The sequence below is a fragment of the Delphinus delphis genome, chromosome 5 (genome assembly GCF_949987515.2).
Source record: "Delphinus delphis chromosome 5, mDelDel1.2, whole genome shotgun sequence".
Classification (NCBI taxonomy): domain Eukaryota; kingdom Metazoa; phylum Chordata; class Mammalia; order Artiodactyla; family Delphinidae; genus Delphinus; species Delphinus delphis.
The window spans coordinates 112,336,281-112,359,242 of record NC_082687.1 but is presented as its reverse complement, the minus strand read 5'-3'; the positions used below and the strand labels follow the sequence as shown (position 1 = coordinate 112,359,242).

At 38.6% G+C, this 22,962-nt stretch overlaps 1 protein-coding gene across 2 annotated transcripts in view; it reads right to left on the bottom strand.

Annotated features, from left to right (window-relative positions):
- Positions 1 to 22,962, bottom strand: part of ANK2 (ankyrin 2) — a 242,204-nt gene that overhangs the window by 78,412 nt on the left and 140,830 nt on the right. For both annotated transcript variants that reach the window (XM_060012911.1, XM_060012912.1), the window contains 3 exons: positions 9,922 to 10,020; positions 8,729 to 8,827; positions 1,014 to 1,086 (listed from right to left, as the gene is read on the bottom strand). In XM_060012911.1, the coding sequence (XP_059868894.1) occupies positions 1,014 to 1,086; positions 8,729 to 8,827; positions 9,922 to 10,020 (271 nt within the window). The remainder of the gene's footprint in view (positions 1 to 1,013; positions 1,087 to 8,728; positions 8,828 to 9,921; positions 10,021 to 22,962) is intronic.

Below are 22,962 nucleotides of genomic sequence, written 5' to 3'. Positions count from 1 at the left end.
TTACCTTCTGAATATATCTTGAAGAACCTAAAGAAATACCTTTAATATTTCTCCATAAAAGCAGTTAGTATTGGGCCTACTACTAGGGTCAGTATGGCAATAATTTTTCAAACATGTACACTTATGTACATGTATTCATGTATACATGTCATGTCATGTATATACAACTTGACCAATAGCTGCACTACTGAAACTTGGTTGCATACTTTATGTGCTGCATTCATGATTTTTTTAGCAGATTTTTCTTTTTGTTCAAGAAAAGTCAACTACTCTAGTTGAAGTAGAGGTGGGGAGCTAGAAACCCTTCTGGCAGTACCTCTAGCATGATGCCCCATACCCACCCCAAGGCAGTCCCTGGTGCTCCTCGTAGAGCTTCTCAGACCTTTGAAATCCACTGGCTTAGATAATTTTTATCAACTCTAGAACTATAGGGGGCATATAGTTCTTCTGACTTAAAGAATCAAATTCTTATGTTGAATTTGTATGACTTACTCCTGCACTATTTTTAACCTTCGCTAAGGCTCTTTTTTTCTATGTATTAGTTTTTAAATATATTTTTTTCTATATATTAGTTTTAAAATATATTCTGTATGTTTGAACTAATTAGAAAGCAGAGATTTCTCAATATACCATTGATAGAGTATACGTTAAGTTCTTTTACTTTAAAGCATTTTAATAAAAAATGTATTTTAGCATAGTTAAAACATATTAACAATAATTGTATTATCAGGTAGATATCTTAACAGATGGCCGACTTCCAGTTTCTCTCCCTTGTCCTAGTCCTGTTATTTAGTAAGTCATTAAAGATAACACCAGTTGAAAATATATAAACAAAATCCTCCCTCCCCCAAATTGAAAAAGTAAATGTACTGAAACAAAGGTGAAAAGGTTACTTTAAGTGCTAAGATGCTGTCATGCACATCCACCGTACCAGCTTGTTCCCTGAAAAAATGGATGGTTTCCTTTGTGTAAGACCATGACAGATGTCATAGGAGAATGAACAAAAGTCTTACCCTCTTCATCAGAAACATCAAGAACCTCGGTCATGGTCTCAGGAACATTTAGCTTGTGTTTTTCAGTGATAGTCTGGAAAGACAAAAGTCATTAATGCTCAACTTAAGAACAAAAATCAAACAAAAGATCAAAAGAGTCACAGAGGAGAGGCCATAGTCAACAGCATCAGCAAGCGATCAGGCCCCGAGCACTCCATCTTCTCCACACGGACATTTTGGAAGCTTAGTCTCTTATTCTCCTTCATGGAAACTCATTTGTTCTTTCTGAAGATAAATGATCGTTTACTCCAGTGAAGTTGTGCAAGAGAAAGTTCATTATTTTGAATTCCCATTTGCAAAATAAATTCTTTAGCAATAGCATTAATAGCCTTATTGAGAAAGCAGATTCAGGTTTTCAGGGCTTCCCTCAAATGGACTAAGTAATGTCTCCAGAAAAGCTTTCAAAAGAAGCAGTGAATATGTGCAATTTATGAAAAACAAAGCCACTGGAACGAAGTTGTAAACAATGTGAAATACATAAACTTCGGGGCAGAAAATGTGATGCATCTCTTCTGGGATTAGAGGATCAACAGTGGAGAATCACCCATCCTTATAGTCTTTCATGGGTCTACAATTCTGGCTTGCTGCTTATTTGCCTTCCATAATAGCCCTCCAGAGTTGCCAGATGCACTGCCTTCTATCCCTGATGGATGAGGTAAGGTTAAGAGACCAGGCTCTGGAGTCTGGCTACATGGGTTCAAATTCTAACTTCATCATTTATTAGCTATGAGGCCTTAGCAAGTCCCTTTATTTCTCTGTGCCTCAGTTTCATCATTTGTAAAACAGGATAATAATACTACTTCATAAAATTGTTATGAAGGTTAAATGAAATATATAAGAGCTCTAAGAACAGTGCTTAGTATATGTTAGTATTCAGTAAATATTAGCTAGCATAATTTATCATCACTATATTTTGATATTAAATTAATCTTAAAAACAAAGGGCCTCTGAACATTTTAGTCATTCAGGCACTCAAGAAACATTCTGAGTGCCTACTGCATGCCAGGCACTGTTTCAGACACCAGGGATACCACAGTGATAAAAAAAAAGGATAAAAATCCACATCTCATGACTTGAAATATCACCTAAAGATAGTTGAGTCTCAAATTCCTATCTCTAGTTTCTGCATTGAAAGTGCATTAAGTACATCGCTTGGCATTGTTATGAGAAAATTTAAAAACTAATCTCCTAAAATAAGAGTAAAATCTTCAACTAAAGCCACTAAAATACAGTAAATAGGTTGTCTAGGTTTTTAAGCTTTGCTACCTAGAGACTACAGACTTGTTTGGCTACAATACCCCTACCACCAACTCTTTTTTTTCCAAAAGCAGTAGAGAACTTCAAATAATTTTACAGGGAAATTCAACTGATTAATTTAAGAATATATTTACATACAGGGGTATAATTTCTATATGTGAAGGACTGATTAAATCACAATGTGATACTGCATAACCTTTCAGTGGCTTCCCATTTTCTTCAGAAGAAAACTTAATAGAGTTGATCCCCGAACAATGCAGGTTTGAAACTCATGGGTCCACTTACACGTGGATATCTTTCAATAGTAAACACTACATTACTACATGATCCGAGGTTGGTTGAACCCATGGATGCGGAACCATCCTTACAGATGGCTGACTGTAAGTTATATTCGGATGAATTCCCCGGGTTGTTCAAGGGTCTGGTAAACTGGCTGGGAAGATGCTTGGTGATGTAGTAAGGATTGTCAGGGAGGCCTCATCCCTCCACCACACGCTACAACCATGTTGGCAGCCATGTTCTCTTATGCCTCTGCTTTTTTCCCCCATATATCCTTTTCTTTACCAGAAATGTTCTTCCTTCTCTTGTCTTGGCTCACATAAGATGTAACTTCCTTGGAGAAACACACCCTGACCCTCCTCAATGAATGTGTTTGTTCAACCATGTTTATCTGCCGCTACCCACTCCTATAGCATCACGTGCACCACATCACACACACCTGTACGTGCCCCCTTCACCTCCCACCTCATGGGTGTGAGTCATGGAAGAAGTTGTTTCCACAGAACCTGAAACATAGTAGGGGCTTCTCAAATACATATTGGAATAAATTGATGACATAATACATTTAAGATCCACATAATGACCACATAGATTTTCTTTGGGAAGAAAAGAAAAGGAAGAAATGCAGAAAGTAAAGAAAGTCTCATGTTATCCAGATGAAGGTACAGTTGTAGACTAGAGTAGTAAATTCAGCTTTCCAGCGTGTTGTTTCTGATGTCTAAATAATTCCATAATGTCTTATTCACTGAAAACAAATTAAACACTGTACGAAAGACAAAAGCATCTATCCAAAGTTCTGGAGAATAACAGGTAGTCAATAAGAATTTGATGAATGAACAAACTTAAAAATATACCATTTAATTATAATATTAATTAATTTATGAATTTAACACAGAAAGATGATAACCTAAGTTCTATATTAACGGTTCTCAGCTCTACCTGCATATTATAATTATTAGAGAAATTTAAAACATATTGTTGCTTGGGTCTCAACACAAGCCAATTAAATCCGCATCCCTGAAGACAGGGCCAGCTATAGATATTTTTTAAAGTTCCTCAGGTGGGTCTATTGTGCAGCTCAATTTGCGACCCACTTTCCTGCATTAGGAAAATGTATAGATTGCAGAAAAATGACTTACATTTAAAATACAGGATAGAGACAATGACATTCAATTAAACTATGACTTTTGGGGAAACTTTTAAAATAAGTATCTAAATGTACATTAAATGATTAAAAATTTTAAGGGATACCTACTGCATTAGACCACACCAGAAAGTCCATTTTTGCAGAAATGTTCTAGAGTATTTGCCCTTCATAGGAAACATTTCCACAAGAAGATGCTTCTCCATTTGAAAATAACTGATGGAAATACACTTTAAATGATTAAATTATATTGCCTGACCTTCTCAGTTTCTATTTTCAGATGCTGATAATGTGACTATATTTTCTTTGAACTTGTGAGAGTGGAACTAACTTTGCTTTAGTTTGGTTATTGAATGCTATTAAGGTTATTATCAGCAAATATATGTGGCAATAGAAAAAGTAACACTGATCGTATTGGTCATGGATATTTTTTGGCACAGATATTAAAACTGCTTTCTATACACAATGTAGTAAATATAGTATGCCTTTGTACATGACATAGTGCCTGACCCTTAAAAGGTCGTCAGTAAATATTTGTTGAATGGATAATAAATAAGTCTTCCCACTCATTAGTAATGTGATAAGAAATGAAAAAAATTGTCCTTTTAAATGAAGTGTCCTTTGAAAACTTGATTAGCCAAACATAAATATGGTTTTATGCAAGTACATCTGAATAGCCCAAAGAAAACAAGGATATAATTAAATGATCATGGGCGTCTTCTTCTGCTATAGAATCTCGGATTCTATGGTCAAGATGAGAAACTACTTTAAAAGTTAAAATGAGTAGTGCACGATGCATAAGTTTAATAGGATGTAATTAAATCATATAATGTGGCAAAACAAATAGAATGCGATAGATGGCAGAGTTAATAATGAGTTTTTAACATTTCTCATGATGTAGAAAATCAAACATGAGTCCTCACATGGTGTTTTATAAATGGGGGATAATATCTGCTTTTTTTTTTGTGCAAAAGAAAAAGTGTGCTTTACTGCTCTTCATTTAGCCCATCTCCCTGGTCAACCACTTCCTTTGTACCACTTACTCAGCAAGTCACAATAAGTCACAGCGTGGCGAGTGACCTTGGCTAGTATGCCACCTTCCAGTGTCCACACACATTGGCTCCCATCAGTGCTACAAGCTAAACCTGGTTTTGCTCCCAAACCCCTTTATACCAGTTGTACATGTTAACATAATTTTTATATATAAGTTAAATACTACATAAGTAATATTTTTCTATAAAAACTAAGGTAAATGGTTTGGAAAGTCTCAACAAAGGTGAGTCTCCAAAAATAACTGCTACTCAGGTGTGGCTGAGACAATTATAGCACGTTGGGGAAAAAATGTCAGAAGTTTAAAAAGGTTCTGCACTCAGAATAGTGTCTCTTTAAGATAATACACAGGATAAATTGTATATAGATATAGACATTATAGGATAGACACACACAATACAGTATGTATTACAGATGTTCTTTGTTCAAGAATGACAACTTAGCCTTCTAGTCAATGGACCTGTATTCAAAGAAAAGTTCTTGACTCCACTTAAAAAGTGTCAAATGACTTTACATGTATTTATTGCACTGCCACTTTTATGATTCCCATTTTAACGGACTTATGGCATCAGATAAGATTTAGAACCAAAGTTTAAATGGTAATATAACTATAATGTCATTTTTATTTTAGTAGCTTATTCAGTAATTTATGCTCTACATATCAATGATTATATGCAACGATCACTTTAAAACTATGCAAATAATTGATGATAGCTGATCAGTAAGTATAGGGATGAGTCATATCTCACAGTTCTTCCAAACTGCATTAGGAGACTGAGCTTGCTGGCTTCTGCTGCCAGAAATGTGTCCCTCCCACTCTGATGTCCATTCCGGCAAATAGACAATGACTGTAATCCCCAGAGAGTGCTCAACTGTCTCATATCCTCTGCTAGGTCTTACGAAGTAAAGTTAGAAAAGCAAAGGTTAAGGAAACAAACCAGGATTCCAAAAATGTCTCACAAATTTCGGAAGCAGTGACTGTTCCTTTACAAACTGCTGCCTTACTCTTCTCTCCACACAATGACTTTATTCATACTTTGGGGTGAAGAATTCTGGAAGGAGGAATAGCAAAGGAAACTTTCTCTGATGGCAGAGAACTCACATTGCTGCTCAAATGGCACATCGTATGAAGCCAATGATGTGAAATTCGTATGTTAGATGTATGGCTGTAGTTCAACTATTACATTCAAATGGTAGTAACATGAAATTTAATTGGATTAATTTTACATAATTATTGCCTCGTGCTATTTACCTACCACCAGTGAGTAGTTCCAAATTATTTTTAGTGAATCTGTAGATTTTAGAAAATGATACTGAATATGATACTTCCATGAAAATCCATAAAGGGCGCTATTTAAGTGAGTTTTTAAAAGTTGAAAATTCCTGGTAAGCTACTTTTAGCAAAGTCAAGATCAGTTACATCAGAGTGGTTAAGAATATGGATTTTGGAATCTGACAACCTAAATTTGAATCCTAGATCTACCCTCAGTGTCTGGCATATTTGTAACTACTAAATTTTAGTTATAGTTTTTAATATCATTAATATCATCGTTATGTGGGAAAAGAATGAATGAAAATCTCTTCTGAAAGAGAAGAAGTATAAAGTAAGAAGACTCACATCACGGAAGGAATAAGTTCATATTTTCAATCCTTAACCCCAAATTCCATTTCACAAAACAATAAAACTCACAGTTCTAAGAATCGAATTCTAAGAGAAGAAGAAAGTAAAGATAGGGCAGCATTAAAACATGTAACCAATAAAACTACCCATTTAGATAAAGGGGGTACTTGTTTAGTTAATGTGGGCAATGATTTCTTATTTTCCCAACTGAAAGCAGACATGCTGTTATGTTTTACATTTGTTTGCTGGCTTTTCACCTAGAAACTTGATTTCTAAGTATGGTGGTTTTTATTGGAGCAATGATTAGCTAGGCAGCATAGAGATTAATAGTTACCAGAAAAGAAAAAAAGCTCACAGAGAGTTTTATGAGGAGTTTTCACATCCCCCTAGAGCTACATATGTGGAGATATGACCATATGTCTGATTTCTGACAGGGTATTTGAGAACTTTAGCAATAGTATTTAAAAAAATTGCTCCTCTTTTTAAATATAGATCTGTATAGTTAAATTCATTCACTCTAAGTAATATTTGTGAGCCTGAGATCTCTTTGAAATTAGACGTGTACGTTCTATAGTTCTATTGATATTAAACAAGAATTTATTGATATTTTCTTACAAAACTTAAGTCTCATTCTTCACTCCCACTACACTGTAAGTTGCCGGTAGGGAGGAGTAGTGTTTTCACCATTGATGACACTTCAGCACTGAGCACAGAACCCAGCACATATTTTATATCCAATAAATACTAAAGGAATGAATTAATGAAATGAATGGAAGAAAAAGCAGGTCAAGATAGCTAAAAGATGCAAGTTTGCCATCTAGTGGTCATCTGATAAAAATGTACATGCATAATTCCCAGAACATGCAAGAGGTAAAGTTGAGAGAAAACATGACTTCTAAGAACAAAAGTGTTTACCCAATCTTGCCACCAAAACCTTCACTTATCTGTGATGTGCACATTGTTTCAAAGATGCCAAATAAAGATATATGTACAGGTGCCCAGTATGAAGATTTTCCTGGTATAACAAATCATATAGTAAGAAAAAGCCATTACGATTTAGCCATATGTAGTGACTCAGAAGTATAGTGCGAGGTGATGACAAGACTTGTTTTTCTACTATATAATTTATTGACACTATACTTTAAATCTTTAAAAATATTGTGGTACACTGGCCAAAGATTTTGCTTGAGAAAACACACAGTGCCATTCTCTCATCTAAATTCAGTCTCTGTCTTGTAGTTCATTAATAAATCATACTCCACTCTATTTAAAACTTCACATCAAACCAACTACCTCAATATCTGTCAACAGGGACTTGCTGTCAGCCTGAAGAACAAAATTCCTTTCTTTTTCCTTACATCTATCAAAAGTACCAGGTGTTCCAAAACTCTATATGCATTATTCGTAGCTTGGAGCATTTACTAGAACCTCATTCAGAATTTTATATTTGTTGATTCATGATCTTATTGTCTCTCAGGAACATCTAAATGTTCTGCTGTCGGTCTACTTTTCTACTTTATGAAGAGAAATTAAAGAGCTGTTGTTCTTAGAGTTGATGCTTAAGGAGAAAAGTTAATAAATATATGCAAAGAGAAGAGCACTTTTCAGCTGCGAGTTTCCTCTCAGGAGGCCTCCTTTTAAGCTTTGCTCCAGCTGAATAGCACAAGAGCATTAGGACTCATTAACATCACGGTCCTCACTCTTCCAGAGTTTCTCTGGCAAAGGCCAGTGATGATCACTTTTCTCTCCTAAAGAATCAGCAGTCATATTCCAAACAGCGAAAATAAAAAATGTTACATATATATTCTGTCAAGATACAGACACAGTTTCTCTCTTAAGCACATTCGATTTTCTCTTTGAATAAAAAATAATCCGAAATAGGAAGAAAAGCAGGATGAATTGTTCTCACTGGGAATGCATCTGACCCAGTCGTGAGCGTAGCAGGGATCAGGGTCTTCCCAGAGTCTGGCGTGACCTCCGGGCTAAGATAAAAAGTTTGCTGTGGAGTGTCCTACCACTTTGCCAGCGGTAGGTGTCACACCCAACTACAGCAACAGGGCAGAGGAGCCAGAAAAAAAGAAGTCAGTCACAGAAAAAGGAAGTATTATAAAATTACATTCACGCATTTTATATGGATTTATGTTGACTAAAGGAAGCTGAAATCCCTGTTACTAGTTGTGTAAATGCCTTTACATCTGCATACTTCAATGTATGCTCTACAATAAAAGAAGTTCAAAATCAAAAGCTCAAAACATTTTGTAAGTGAAAATGTCTGTGGCTTAAAAGCCACAAGGGAGCCGAAGCCGATGGGTTCCTTTCACTTACCGTGGTGGTGGTGGTGACCTCCTCGGTTACAACCTTCAGGGTGTCCACCACGGAGATGTAGCCCAGACGCTTAGCAATCGCCAAGGCAGTGTTGCCATTCTGAAGACAGAGTGAAAGAGAGAGTGAGAGCCGGGAGGGAGGACGGCGATGTGAGCCAATGAGCTCACCCGCGGCTCCACATGAGCCAGCATTTCCTTCCAAAACAGGCACAGCTTAGGAAAATCACTAGTTTTTACCATTACATCTGAATCTTCTTTGTAACTTCTCTAGACTATAGCCCAGGTCACCATGGTAACACAACAAGCTGCAGCTGCTTGCTCTTTCTAATAAGAAGTGCTTGACGGCTTTAACCCTAAAGTTGTCAAACCCCTCTCCGAATCCTGTACTATGCTTAGGAAAGTAACTCTTGAACTGAGGATGAGGCCTCCGAAGAAAACTATTCAAGTACCAAGTACACTCACTCCTCAACAGAGGTCAGGCCATCTGTTGCAGGTAAGATGTTACCACAGGGAACACAGTAACATATTTAGCTGCAGCTGTGCAGAAGCTCACCGTGCAGCAAAAGGACACAAGCAAGCAACGCAGGCTCCAGCAGCCACTGGGGATCCCGGTTTGTTAAATTGCACCGCTTAGTTTACAATTCAACGGCTCCACATCCCAAACAGCTTAGTCGGAGCCAGCGGCCTCGGAAACTGTGCTCCCTTAAGAAGGCCGGGCGGGAGGGGTCGGACTCCGCGCCCAGCCGAGAGCCAGCTGGAAGCCGAGCTCTTTCCAGCAGCCCGAGCGCAGGGCCCCCTCCCGGAGGAAAGACTGGGTCAGGCCGCGGCGCGCTCCCTCCCGGGACGAGCGCTCCCTCCCGGGACGAGCGCTCCCTCCCGGGACGAGCGCTCCCTCCCGGGACGAGCGCTCCCTCCCGGGACGAGCGCTCCCTCCCGGGACGAGCGCTCCCTCCCGGGACGAGCGCTCCCTCCCGGGACGAGCGCTCCCTCCCGGGACGAGCGCTCCCTCCCGGGACGAGCGCTCTCAGGGAAATCCCAGGCTGATTTCTGGAAATCCCAGGCTTTCCGGAGTGCGGAGGCTCATTTAAGGAGGCTGTATGGGGACTCAGCTCAGCCAAGCGGCCCCCCTGGAGGGGGATAGGGGCGGGGGCAAGGAAGGAGCTGCGCGGAAAGGGGCAGCCGGCGCCGCCTTACCGCGGTGGTGGCGTTGGGCTTGGCCCCGTGCGGCAGCAGGACGTTGATGATGTGCGTGTGGCCCTGCTGGGCGGCCTGGTGCAAAGGCGTGTAGCCGTTCTGCAGACGATGGTGGCGGCAGATCGAGCAGAGATTTGCAAAAGGAGGAGGAAAACTAGGTTAGCCTTTATTTTGAATTTCTTAGTCTTATTTACAACCAAACCGTCACGGATGCCTGCGTCTTTGGAGCACAGTATCACCAGCAGCCCATTTTCTCAGCAGCAAAACTCCCCCCCACACACACCTTATCGTCTGCTAAACAAAGAGGCTGGCTTATGAAGCAGCAAGATTAACAGACTCCAAATCATAACTAGAGTTATATTTTCACCAATTAGCATTTGAGTTAGCATTAAAAATGTGTATGCTGAGAGAAGATTTATAATGAGAAGGAGCACTGTCACAGTGATTTCTTCCCTAGGAAAAAGGAACGGTCAAGTGTTTAACTGAAGCTTCGGAGGACCATACAAACAGCTGCTTGTTCATCGAGACTTCCTTCATCATTAACCTCTGGGCTAGCTTTAAGAATTCTAAGTCAATGAAAATAAATCTAAATCTTATATTCCTTTCAGAGAACACCAGTCAAAGACGTACCCACTTAAGAGAAGATTTCATTGGAAGCTGAGTGGCCCACTTTCAATTAAAAAATGTCTTTTAAAAGTAGGTTCTTTTTAACATTCTAGTCTAAACTTTCACTCAGATGAAAGTTCTGTAATCCGTGATTTGTGAGGAATTGTTGTTGAGGTTAGTGGGAAGCCAATCTTGCTCAAAACTCTAGTGGGTGGTGGGTATGGTACAGGTTGGTTGCATATGCACATTAATTAAACTGCATTGGAATCCTTGGAGGCACAGCAAAACATTAATAGCTATTGTGTATTAAGCATCCATTTTATGCCAGATATTGGACCTTATATTTATTCTTTTTTTTTTTTTTTTTTTTTTTGCGGTATGCGGGCTTCTCACTGTTGTGGCCTCTCCCGTTGCGGAGCACAGGCTCTGGACGCGCAGGCTCAGCGGCCATGGCTCACCGGCCCAGCCGCTCCGCGGCATGTGGGATCTTCCCAGACCGGGGTACGAACCCATGTCCCCTGCAGCGGCAGGTGGACTCTCAAACACTGCGCCACCAGGGAAGCCCCATTGTCTCTTTTAATCTTTATTACCATTCTGAAAATGAGAGTGCTTGGTACACAGTAGGTGTTTTATAAATAACAGATGCCTAAATGAGGGCATGAACAAATGACTGAATAAATGAATAATTTTCTCCCCATTTCAGAGATGATGAAACTGAAAATAACAAGGTTAAGTAATTTCTTCACAGTCATTCTAGGTTCAGATCCTATGTAGAAGAGCATGAGAGACAATGACTACCAGATTACTTTTTTATTGTCTACCTGCCTCACCCCCAATAAAATTTCATCTATGTATGTCAAACCCAAGTGTCCTGGGCACAAAGTCCTGAGTAGCCCATGCATACCTTAAACTTGTAAGAGTATATGTTCCCTACATCTAGTGTCACTGCCTCCTCATGACCAACAGGCACAATTGCTTCTCCTGTCTACATGAAGTGTCTGACTCTGTGCTGTTAAAAAGAAAACCACAGGCCCAAGATGGAGTCACTTATGCTAAGCCACACCACCATATTGGGGCTTAATACCTAACCTAATTGAAATTTAGTCTTAACCAGGCAGTCAAGAATTTTCTAGTCAATACCAATGAGGTAATACGTTCATTCCCCAAAGGAAGATGAAGTAATCTGCCACATAGACCTTTTCTGTCCCCCATAGGTAGGTTACCTAAGCCTGAAATAATCTTTTTTTTTTTTTTTGCAGTACGCGGGCCTCTCACTGTTGTGGCCTCTCCCGTTGCGGAGCACAGGCTCCAGACACACAGGCTCAGCAGCCATGGCTCACGGGCCCAGCCGCTCCGCGGCATGTGGGATCTTCCTGGACCGGGGCACGAACCCGTGTCCCCTGCATCGGCAGGCGGACTCTCAACCACTGCGCCACCAGGGGAGCCCTGAAATAATCTTTTTTCTTTATGACTTGCTTGTCCTGCCTTTAAAAATCTTTCCCTTTTGGTAGCCCTTTGGAGCTCCCCTCTACTCACAGAAGGATGCTGCCTAATTCATGAATCATTCAATAAAGCTAATTAGAGCTTTAAAATTTAGTCAGATGAATTTTGGTTTTTTAACAGATTTGGTGGCAGCAGTGTGATCCAAAGTGAAGTTCTGATGGCATTTTGGGACAACAAGAAACACAGTCGTGATACCTGCAAACTCCTATCTGAGTCCACTGTCTTTCTCTCCATTTCTGGGGACTGTTTGGTAAGTTCCTCTCGGTTTGAGCTCTGCTCTTTTTGTGTTGAACTCCAGATCTAACTGGCTTTCCAGTTGGTTCCCAATTTGTTTGGAATCACTAGTTCCATGTTGGGTATTTCTGGTAGTTCCGACCACAATTTCCTATTTGACTGGAAACCCCAGCTTATGGTTCTGTCCCTAGATTCCATGTTGGGAACTGCTAGCTACAGTTCCCCATTTGTTTGGAATCAGTCCACAGACCCTATTTGTTGAGGTCTGCTGGTTCAGTTCTTTACCTCAGGCTCAGGTTCCAAGTTGGGAATTGTTGGTAGTGTACCAGGGCCTTTTTCTTGGCCAGGCTGCAGTATTTGGTATTTACTGTACTTAATTCTGCAGTGTTAAGGTACACATACTTGTTTGTCCTGTTTTGTGTAGATAAAGGCTAGCTAAAAGAGATGGGATCTTTAATTTCTAAAGAGTAAAGTGCACCGCCTTCTGGCACAACTGCCTATTTTATGTCTAAGAACTATAATCGCAGAAGCTATAGATGTCTACAAAAATGTCAAAATCTTACTGTGTCCTGAGAGTTTTACCTGGTAACTATCATGTTGGGAATCCCCAAAATATGACCAGACAGAAATGTGGGTGGCACTCCATTTGTGGCAAAATATGGCTGGACAGAAATGTGAGTTGAACCCCATATGAAGCTAGGGTCCTACCGAACTGCTGCCAGCCCTCAGGGAAATTACAATGGCCATTATGAGGAACATTCCAATTAGATAAAATCTTTTAAGAAGTGAACTTAAGGGCTTCCCTGGTGGCGCAGTGGTTGGGGGTCCACCTGCCGATGCAGGGGACACGGGTTCGTGCCCCGGTCCGGGAAGATCCCACATGCCGCGGAGCGGCTGGGCCCGTGAGCCATGGCCGCTGAGCCTGTGCGTCCGGAGCCTGTGCTCCACAACGGGAGAGGCCACAACAGTGAGAGGCCCGCATACCGCAAAAAAAAAAAAAAAAGAAGTGAACTTAAAAGCAAGGGATACATATTTTAATTGGTATGCAAAAGCCTCCAAAAGGGTTCAAAATTTCAAAATAGCTCCACTGAAAGTTCTGTTGCAAAGAGCTAAGAAAAAATTAAAGATATAAGAGGTTCCTAAAACAAAAGACTGTAAGACTGACATAACTCCAGTGGTCCCCTCTTTCCTCCTTTACTTAAGTATTCATTCTAGTAATCCTGTCTGAATTGCCTTTTCCACTCTAAAGAGAACAGGAGACCGTAAACAAAAGCCCACCATGTTAATGGCCTTACAGACACCCCCATGCCTATCTTCGAAGGAGGGCCCCCATATGGACACCTCTCAGAGCTGATGAGACTTTGAGGGATCTTCTGGTAAACTGTTACACTATGCCCTTAAATTGCCAAGGAAAGCTAAAATTAAAGTGAATAAAAAACAGGAGCCTGTAGAGGGGATCCAGGGAAAAATGGCAGAAGCCAGGGAAAGGTAAGAATTCTTACCAAACCCAGTTCTACTGAACCTGTCTATAGTGCCCAGGTGAAAGAGGAAAATAAAATTTCAACTTGTCCCTTCCTTTCCAATACAGATCCATTGGTTATTGATCCTTTCTCTCCCAGGGATAGCCATTGCCTTCTTGCTTGTCTTGCTTGATGCCCTAAGTACCTGGCTTGGCTTTCTGCCTGCCTGGGACATGCAAGTTGTCAGTTCTTTCTTTTGCTTGCCTTTGGGTGACTCTAGATCTTGTGAATATAATATCTTTTGCACCCTTTCGGGGGACACCTCTTGAGTCCAAGAGTTTGTTCAATATTACCAGAAATATCCATTGTTTGTCCTGGCTGAAAACTGACAAGATATTTGAAAGGATTTAATAACTTTATAACCAGAGGTTTGGCCAAATTGGAAGCTGATATTCAGAGCCTGACAGATTAAAAAAAATTTTTTTTGGCCATCTTCTCTAAGCTAAATGTAACCAGAGAGAAACATTCCAACATAGGTAGAGGGGTATGTCAGTCCGTTAGCATCCAGGCTCCAACGCAGTTCTTTAAGGAATTGAGAACAACTGTCCTTATCTTAAAAGTCTTTGCAAAGCTAGAAGTATAGCTCTAGAGAACTGCAGGAAAAAAAAAAGGAGGTGGGGAAGGGGACTTTAAAAAAAATACAAATTGCTAAAGCAGCACTCTTGCCCAAAAATCTAGTTCAAGGAAAATTTTTAAATGAAAACTGTAAGATCTCTGTTTATGTCTGTCTGTATGCTCATGTGTGTCTATATATGTGTTGTAGGTGTGTGGCATTTTTCTACCTTTGAATGGTATTGCTAAAGTTAATTTGTAAAAGAGCTCCATTTAACTGGCTTAAACAAGCAAGCCTTTTACAAATTTAGGATTCAAACTAACCCAAATGCTTTTCAAGTTCACATGATCTGCGATAATGTTTGGTAAATAAAGGCTAGTTTAAGTTTGATGGTTTAATGAAAATAGATATGCCTTTAGAGTTAATAACATTGAATATAATGCAGACAAAACTTTTTATTCTACCTGGGCTTATTAGTCAAATAAATTCATGTTATCTCTTGCAAAATTTGTCAGCCAGAAAAATAACCTAGAACATTAACAGACTTTGTCTAATGTCTCATGAGGTTTTTGTGGGTGGTCTAAACATAATTATTGAAAACAAGTAAATTAAATGGGTGTAAGTGAGAGAAAAGTTTCTAGATGAACTTTTTCGTACTTACCCCAAAGCTTTCTAGTATCCTGAGACCTTAAAGTTTTGCTAAGTTGAATTAAATGATGGATAGTCATTGAATATCCAGACCATTTCCAAATAGGATAAAATATTGAAACATTTATTACTGGGCATAGGTTTATCCACTTTTTGCTTCCTTTCACAAAGGAATTAAAGATATTTGGGTCTATTAGCAAACATCTTTTGTGCCATTGTGAGCATTTTTCCAGAAATTATAAAAAGTGTTTATAAGTCTGGCAGTAAACAGAATGCTGATATAAATGACAGTTTATAATGCTTACTTCTTAGTTTTCACTAGAATTAAAGGTTACTAAGAGTTAAATATTCTTATATGTGCAGTTAGTTAAGCCTACTAGAAATAATAAGGAAAAGGAATTTTACATGTGGTCAGGACTAGATAAGTAGAATGAATTTAGTTATGTAAATAAGTTTGAATATCAAAAGTTGGCTGGTGCAAAATTGGAATTTGTTTTTTTCTCTGTGAGAAGGTCAACATTTTTTGTTTTCTATAAGTCTGTTCTTGAAAATAAGAGATTACGGAAGGTTTTTCTTTAAGTAATCTGCCTAGAAATAACAAAGATATTATATCTTGTCAAAATAATCACCTATGTTCTATGTTGTCATTATCAGGTCATTGATTACTTAAATAAACCTAGTCCTCTAGATATTAAAAGAGCTAAGTTTTGCTCAGAACTATGTAACCTTCAGTGTCTACCTAGGAAATCTTTGTTATTTTGATTAAATAGGTAACTAAGTATTGTTTCACAATGACCTATGACCCTATTTGATCAAGTTATAAAATCTTCTGATATTTTTGACAAACTTCCCCAAAATCAAATTCTAAATGAAGTCTTTTTGACCTTAAACTAACATGGAAATTTTCCAGAGGGCCCCTGGAATGTTTCAAAAGATTTGTTCTCTCTCCTTATAAAAAGGGAGATGCTTATTTGGTATTAATTATGCTTATTTGGTATGTTAAATTACATGGGAAGCATGTAAGAAGTAATACAAAGCCTTCTTTATGTTGTGTTTATTACAGGTATATGTTATAAATAGTATTTCATAAATTGTGTGAAATTCCTGGAAATCTGATACGTCCTAATTCCAGTTATTATCTAAATATGTTGTGTGTCACAGAAATAACTAAATATCCTTGTTAATTCCATCAGGTCTTTAATAATGGACATTTTTTAAGTCTTCTGTCATTTGCAGAGAGCTATTGTTTTACTCTGACACTTTGCAAAGGTCTTCTGGCAAAAGTATTTCATCTTCAGAAAAATTCAAGAAAATAACTTTTTGACAAGTGCAGGCTTCTGATAACTTTAAGATCATACAACTGAATTGGTAAGCACAAAGCCTGCCTTTGGATATTCTTGGAAGGGATTATACCAAGTCCCGTTTACTATTCAGATGACAGCGAAACTTCAACAATTCAAGCCTTGGGCACATATTTCACAGTTAACAAAGACTCCAGCTGACATCTGGTCCCATCCAAATGCTGGAGACCTCCAAATTAAACTGACTAGGAAGAGAAGTAGCTGACATCAAGGTAGACTGCTTCTTCCCAAGACACCAGATCATGACTTCATGCTTTAACTAAACGTGAAACCCTCTCTTCTCCTTTCCTTTACTCCAGCATTGGCCTGGAAAGATAACACCACCATTCATATCTCCCAGGCCATTGCTAAGAGAAGTAACCTTTCAGACTGCTGGATTTGTCATCAAAAACTCGGATCTGTCCATGAGGCTAGAGACCCTGGTATGTTTCCCTGTCTCTTATTAATACCCCAAATTTGGGAAACTTTGTGTCCATGTTCTATGCAAAGAAAGGGATACAAGGCAAGAATAACCAGAGTGCAACTGCCTACATGGTCCACAGACCCTTAATACCAGGAGGCATGCATGATTCCAAATTAACTCTCTTTGACAGATCCCTACATCCCTGATTAGGAGTAAATGTTAATGAGGAACCTCTCTTTAACTTTTGAAGATATTCCAGATTCTGTTGCGAAGATAAGAACTGCCCAAGAAAGATCCTTAGACTCTGTGGCTAAAGTTATTCTTGATAATAGGATAGCCCTTGATTCTGTTTGAGCTGAGCAAGAGTGTGTGTTGCAGCCAACACCCCCTGCTGCACTTGGATTAACACTTCTGGGGAAGTTGAAACAATTACATAAAATCACTGAGCAAGCCACTTGGCTTAAAAAAGGTGACTCCTTCAATGAGGTCTTGATTTCAATTGATTTCGGTCTTGGGCACCACGGCTCAGAAGTGTACTCCAAACATTGGGAATTATCCTGCTTATAATAATTATAATAATCTCCCTCGTGCATCGTGTTCTGGCAAAAGCTTTAAATACATGTTCACAGCCACTAAACACAAAGCAAATGATCTCCCTAAGACTGGAACATCAGGAAAGGAACGAAGAGAATAACCAATTTAAAGATTGTGAACCTGAAGCTATAATCTTTGAATATCACGGGGTAGAAGAAACATCATAACCTATGGATACCACCAAAGAGATGATAAAAACCATGAGAACTTCAGAGAGGTAGCTGAGAGTGATGCTAATGCCTTAAAGTTTGATCACTTCTTTCAGTTAAGCTGAAAGTCTGATCAAAAGGGGGGAACTGTTAAAAAGAAAAGCCATAGGCCAAAAAATGGAATCACTTGTGCTAGGCCACACCATGAAACCGGGGCTTAATACCTAACCTAACTGAAGCTTCAACCTCGCCAGAAATGTAGTCTTAATTGGTCAGTCAGGAATTTTCTGGTCAGCACCAAGAACGTAATCCGTCACGTGGGCCCGCACCATCCCCAAAACGAACAAGAGGTAATCTGCCACTTAGACCCCTTCTGTCCCCCATATGTAGGATACCTAGGTCCGAAATAATCTTTTTTCTTTATGACTTCGTTGTTCTGCCTTTTAAAACCTTTCCCGTTTTGCAGTCCTTCGGAACTCCTCTCTACTTGCTAGATAGATGCTGCTGATTCATGAATCATTCAATAAAGCCAATTAGATCTTTAAAATTTACTTGATTGAATTTTTTTAAAACAATGCATAGGGTGCCACATGATTCCTTCTATGCTTTCACTCTGGCCTTTCCATCCATGGGGATGTACCATATGTGTGACAGTCTATTTGTCTGACTACCCCCAGGCTGGAATGTCATCAGCTTTGCCTTGTCTGTTATATATCCCTACAATGGAATGACCTCAGGAAACCTGGAAATATAAATCAATTACAAGGACTCTGAGAAACTTATAGCTACTGCAAGGACTCTGCTCTCAAGTCAAGTAATCCATGGATATTTCAGGAGCATAAAGTAAGTAATATTTCTTTTCCTAAAAAAATTACTCCTTTCCATTGTGTTTATAAAGATTATACCAAAGTTTTATAAAATTTCCCAAATTTTTATACCAAGTGATGAATGTTTGAAGAGTAAACGAAATACGTTATGTTTTTATTTTCATAGCAACAAAACAATTTTTTAGTAACTATGGTTACATATGGGATGTGAGGAAGAAAACATGATTCCTCCTCCAAAACTGTCATTTTCTGTGAAAAAATTCTGAAGTATTTATTAAAAGAATGTCCTTTGAGGTATGTATCTGTCCACTCCCCTGAAGATATATGAAAAGATATATTTACTTCCAAAAGCAGGTAAAATCTACATAGTTCACTTTTTTAAAATCTGAAAAGTTAAAATGAGATTTTTCTCTCAACCAAATGTCCATTTGAATGCAGATGAAACCCAGGGGAGGTAAATGATGTTATATAGACAACATGTCTGGCTTTTAAATATCCTAACAATTTCAACAAATATTTAACAAAAAAATATGGTAAACGTTTTCAAGTTCTGACAAAATCTCATTGCATTGCTGCATATATGCCTTTCCGGAGAATACCTGGATTCCAGCAAGAAAGTCTTTCCAGCAATACTTATATGTGAACTGACTCAGCAAAAAGGTATCACACGCTAAAGCCTGAGAATTCATATGGAAGCTTTTAAATAAGTCTCAAAGTGCAATTTCATGAACACTCAAGAACTGCTCAGAAACTAGGCAATAGCTATTCTTGTTAGAGTCAGAGTAGAAGTTTTGAATCTCAAATGTTATTAGTATTATCAATAATTTAAAAAATAACTTTATTTTTAATTCAGTTACAAATACGCTTATGTATAGGCATGCTTTTGTTTCTACTTCAAAGAGGATATAAAAAACTGAGTTCCAAAACTTATGTTTCTAATTAGTAGCATCTTTTTTTTTAAACATCTTTATGGAGTATAATTGCTTTACAATACTGTGTTAGTTTCTGCTGTACAGCATAGTGAATCAGCTATACATATACATATATCCCGATATCCCCTCCCTCTTGCGTCTCCCTCCCACCCTCCCTATCCCACCCCTCTAGGTGGTCACACAGCACTGAGCTGATCTCCCTGTGCTATGCAGCTGCTTCCCACTAGCTATCTGTTTTACATTTGGTAGTGTATATATATCCATGCCACTCTCTCACTTTGTCACAGCTTACCCTTCCCCCTCCCCATGTCCTTCAGTCCATTCTCAATGTCTGCGTCTTTATTCCTGTCCTGCCCCTAGGTTCTTCAGAACCACTTTTTTTTAGATTCCATATATATGTGTTAGCAGACGGTATTCGTTTTTCTCTTTCCGACTGACTTCACTCTGTATGACAGACTCTAGGTCCATCCACCTCACTCCAAATAACTCAATTCTGTTTCTTTTTATGGCTGAGTAATATCCCATTGTATATATGTGCCACATCTTCTTCATCCATTCATCTGTTGATGGACACTTAGGTTGCTTCCATCTCCAGGCTATTGTAAATAGTGCTGCAATGAACACTGTGGTACATGTCTCTTTTTGAATTATGGTTTTCTCAGGGTATATGCCCAGTAGTGGGATTGCTGGGTCATACGGTAGTTCTATTTTTAGTTTCTTAAGGAACCTCCATACTGTTCTGCATAGTGGCTCTATCAATTTACATTCCCACCAACAGTGCAAGAGGGTTCCCTTCTCTCCACACCCTCTTTAGCATTCATTGTTTGTAGGTGTTTTGATGAAGGTCATTCTGACCGGTATGAGGTGATAAATGTATTGTGGTTTTGATTTGCATTTCTCTTATGATTAGTGACGTTGAGCATCCTTTCATGTGTTTGTTGGCAATCTGTATATATTCTTTGGAGAAATCTCTATTTAGGTCTTCTGACCATTTTTGGATTTGTTGTTTGTTTTTTTGATATTGAGCTGAATGAGCTGCTTGTATATTTTGGAGATTAACCCTTTGTCAGTTGCTTCATTTGCAAATATTTTCTCCCTTTCTGAGGGTTGTCTTTTCGTCTTGTTTATGGTTTCCTTTGCTGTTCAAAAGCTTTTAAGTTTCATTAGGTCCCATTTGTTTATTTTTGTTTTTATTTCCATTTCCCTAGAAGGTGGATCAAAAAGGATCTTGCTGTGATTTATGTCATGGAGTGTTTAATCCATGACATTTAATCCATTTACATTTTTTTAAACATCTTTATTGGAGTATAATTGCTTTACAATGGCATGTTAGTTTCTGCTTTATAACAAAGTGAATCAGTTATACATATACATATGTTCCCATATCTCTTCCCTCTTGCGTCTCCCTCCCTCCCACCCTCCCTATCCCACCCCTCTAGGTGGTCACAAACCACCGAGCTGATCTCCCTGTGCTATGCGGCTACTTCCCATTAGCTATCTATTTTACGTTTGGTAGTGTACATATATGTCCATGCCACTCTCTCACTTTATCACAGCTTACCCTTCCCCCCTCCCCATATTCTCAAGTCCATTCTCTAGTAGGTCTGTGTCTTTATTCCTGTCCCACCCCTAGGTTCTTCATTACTTTTTTTTTTTCCTTAGATTCCATATACATGTGTTAGCATACGGTATTTGCTTTTCTCTTTCTGACTTACTTCACTCTGTATAACAGACTCTAGGTCCATCCACCTCACTACAAATAACTCAATTTTGTTTCTTTTTATGGCTGAGTAATATTCCATTGTGTATATGTGCCACATCTTCTTTATCCATTCATCTGTTGATGGGCACTTAGGTTGTTTCCATCTCCAGGCTATTGTAAATAGAGCTGCAATGAATATTTTGGCACATGACTCTCTTTCAATTATGGTTTTCTCAGGGTATATGCCCAGTAGTGGGATTGCTGGGTCATATGGTAGTTCTATTTGTAGTTTTTTAAGGAACCTCCATACTGTTCTCCATAGTGGCTGTACCAATTCACATTCCCACCAGCAGTGCAAGAGGGTTCCCTTTTCTCCACACCCTCTCCATCATTTATTGTTTCTAGATTTTTTGATGATTGCTATTCTGACCCGTGTGAGATGATATCTCATAGTAGTTTTGATTTGCATTTCTCTAATGATGTTGAGCATTCTTTCATGTGTTTGTTGGCAGTCTGTATATCTTCTTTGGAGAAATGTCTATTTAGGTCTTCTGCCCATTTTTGGATTGGGTTGTTTGTTTTTTTGTTATGGAACTGCATGAGCTGCTTGTAAATTTTGGAGATTAATCCTTTGTCAGTTGCTTCATTTGCAAATATTTTCTCCCATTCTGAGGGTTGTCTTTGGGTCTTGTTTATGGTTTCCTTTGCTGTGCAAAAGCTTTTAAGTTTCATTAGGTTCCACTTGTTTATTCTTGTTTTTATATCCATTTCTCTAGGAGGTGGGTCAAAAAGGATCTTGCTGTGATTTATGTCATAGAGCGTTCTGCCTATGTTTTCCTCTAAGAGTTTGATAGTGTCTGGCCTTACATTTAGGTCTTTAATCCATTTTGAGTTTATTTTTGTGTATGGTATGGTGTTAGGGAGTGTTCTAATTTCATACTTTTACATGTACCTGTCCAGTTTTCCCAGCACCACTTATTGAAGAGACTGTCTTTTCTCCACTGTATATTCTTGCCTCCTTTATCAAAGATAAGGTGACCATATGTGCGTGGGTTTATCTCTGGGCTTTCTATCCTGTTCCATTGATCTATGTTTCTGTTTTTGTGCCAGTACCATACTGTCTTGATTACTGTAGCTTTCTAGTATAGTCTGAAGTCAGGGAGCCTGATTCCTTGAGCTCCATTTTTCGTTCTCAAGATTGCTTTGGCCATTTGGGGTCTTTTGTGTTTCCATACAAATTGTGAAATTTTTTGTTCTAGTTCTGTGAAAAATGCCAGTGGTAGTTTGATAGGGATTGCATTGAATCTGTAGATTGCTTTGGGTAGTAGAATCATTTTCACAATGTTGATTCTTCCAATCCAAGAACATGGTATATCTCTCCATCTATTTGTATCATCTTTAATTTCTTTTATCAGTGTCTTATAATTTTCTGCATACAGGTCTTTTGTCTGCTTAGGTAGGTTTATTCCTAGATATTTTATTCTTTTTGTTGCAGTGGTAAATGGGAGTGTTTTCTTAATTTCACTTTCAGATTTTTCATCATTAGTGTATAGTAATACCAGAGATTTCTGTGCATTAACTTTGTATCCTTCTACTTTACCAAATTCATTGATTAGCTCTAGTAGTTTTCTGGTGGCATCTTTAGGATTCTCTATGTATAGTATCATGTCACCTGCAAACAGTGACAGCTTTACTTCTTCTTTTCCGATTTGGATTCCTTTTATTTCTTTTTCTTCTCTGATCACTGTGGCTAAAACGTCCAAAACTATATTGATTAATAGTGGTGCGAGTGGGCAGCCTGGTCTTGTTCCTGATCTTAGTGGAAATGGTTTCAGTTTTTCACCATTAAGGATGATGTTGGCTGTGGGTTTGTCATATATGCCCTTTATTATGTTGAGGAAAGTTCCCTCTATGCCTACTTTCTGCAGGGTTTTTTTTTTTTTTATCATAAATGGGTGTTGAATTTTGTTGAAAGCTTTCTCTGCATCTATTGAGATGATCATATGGTT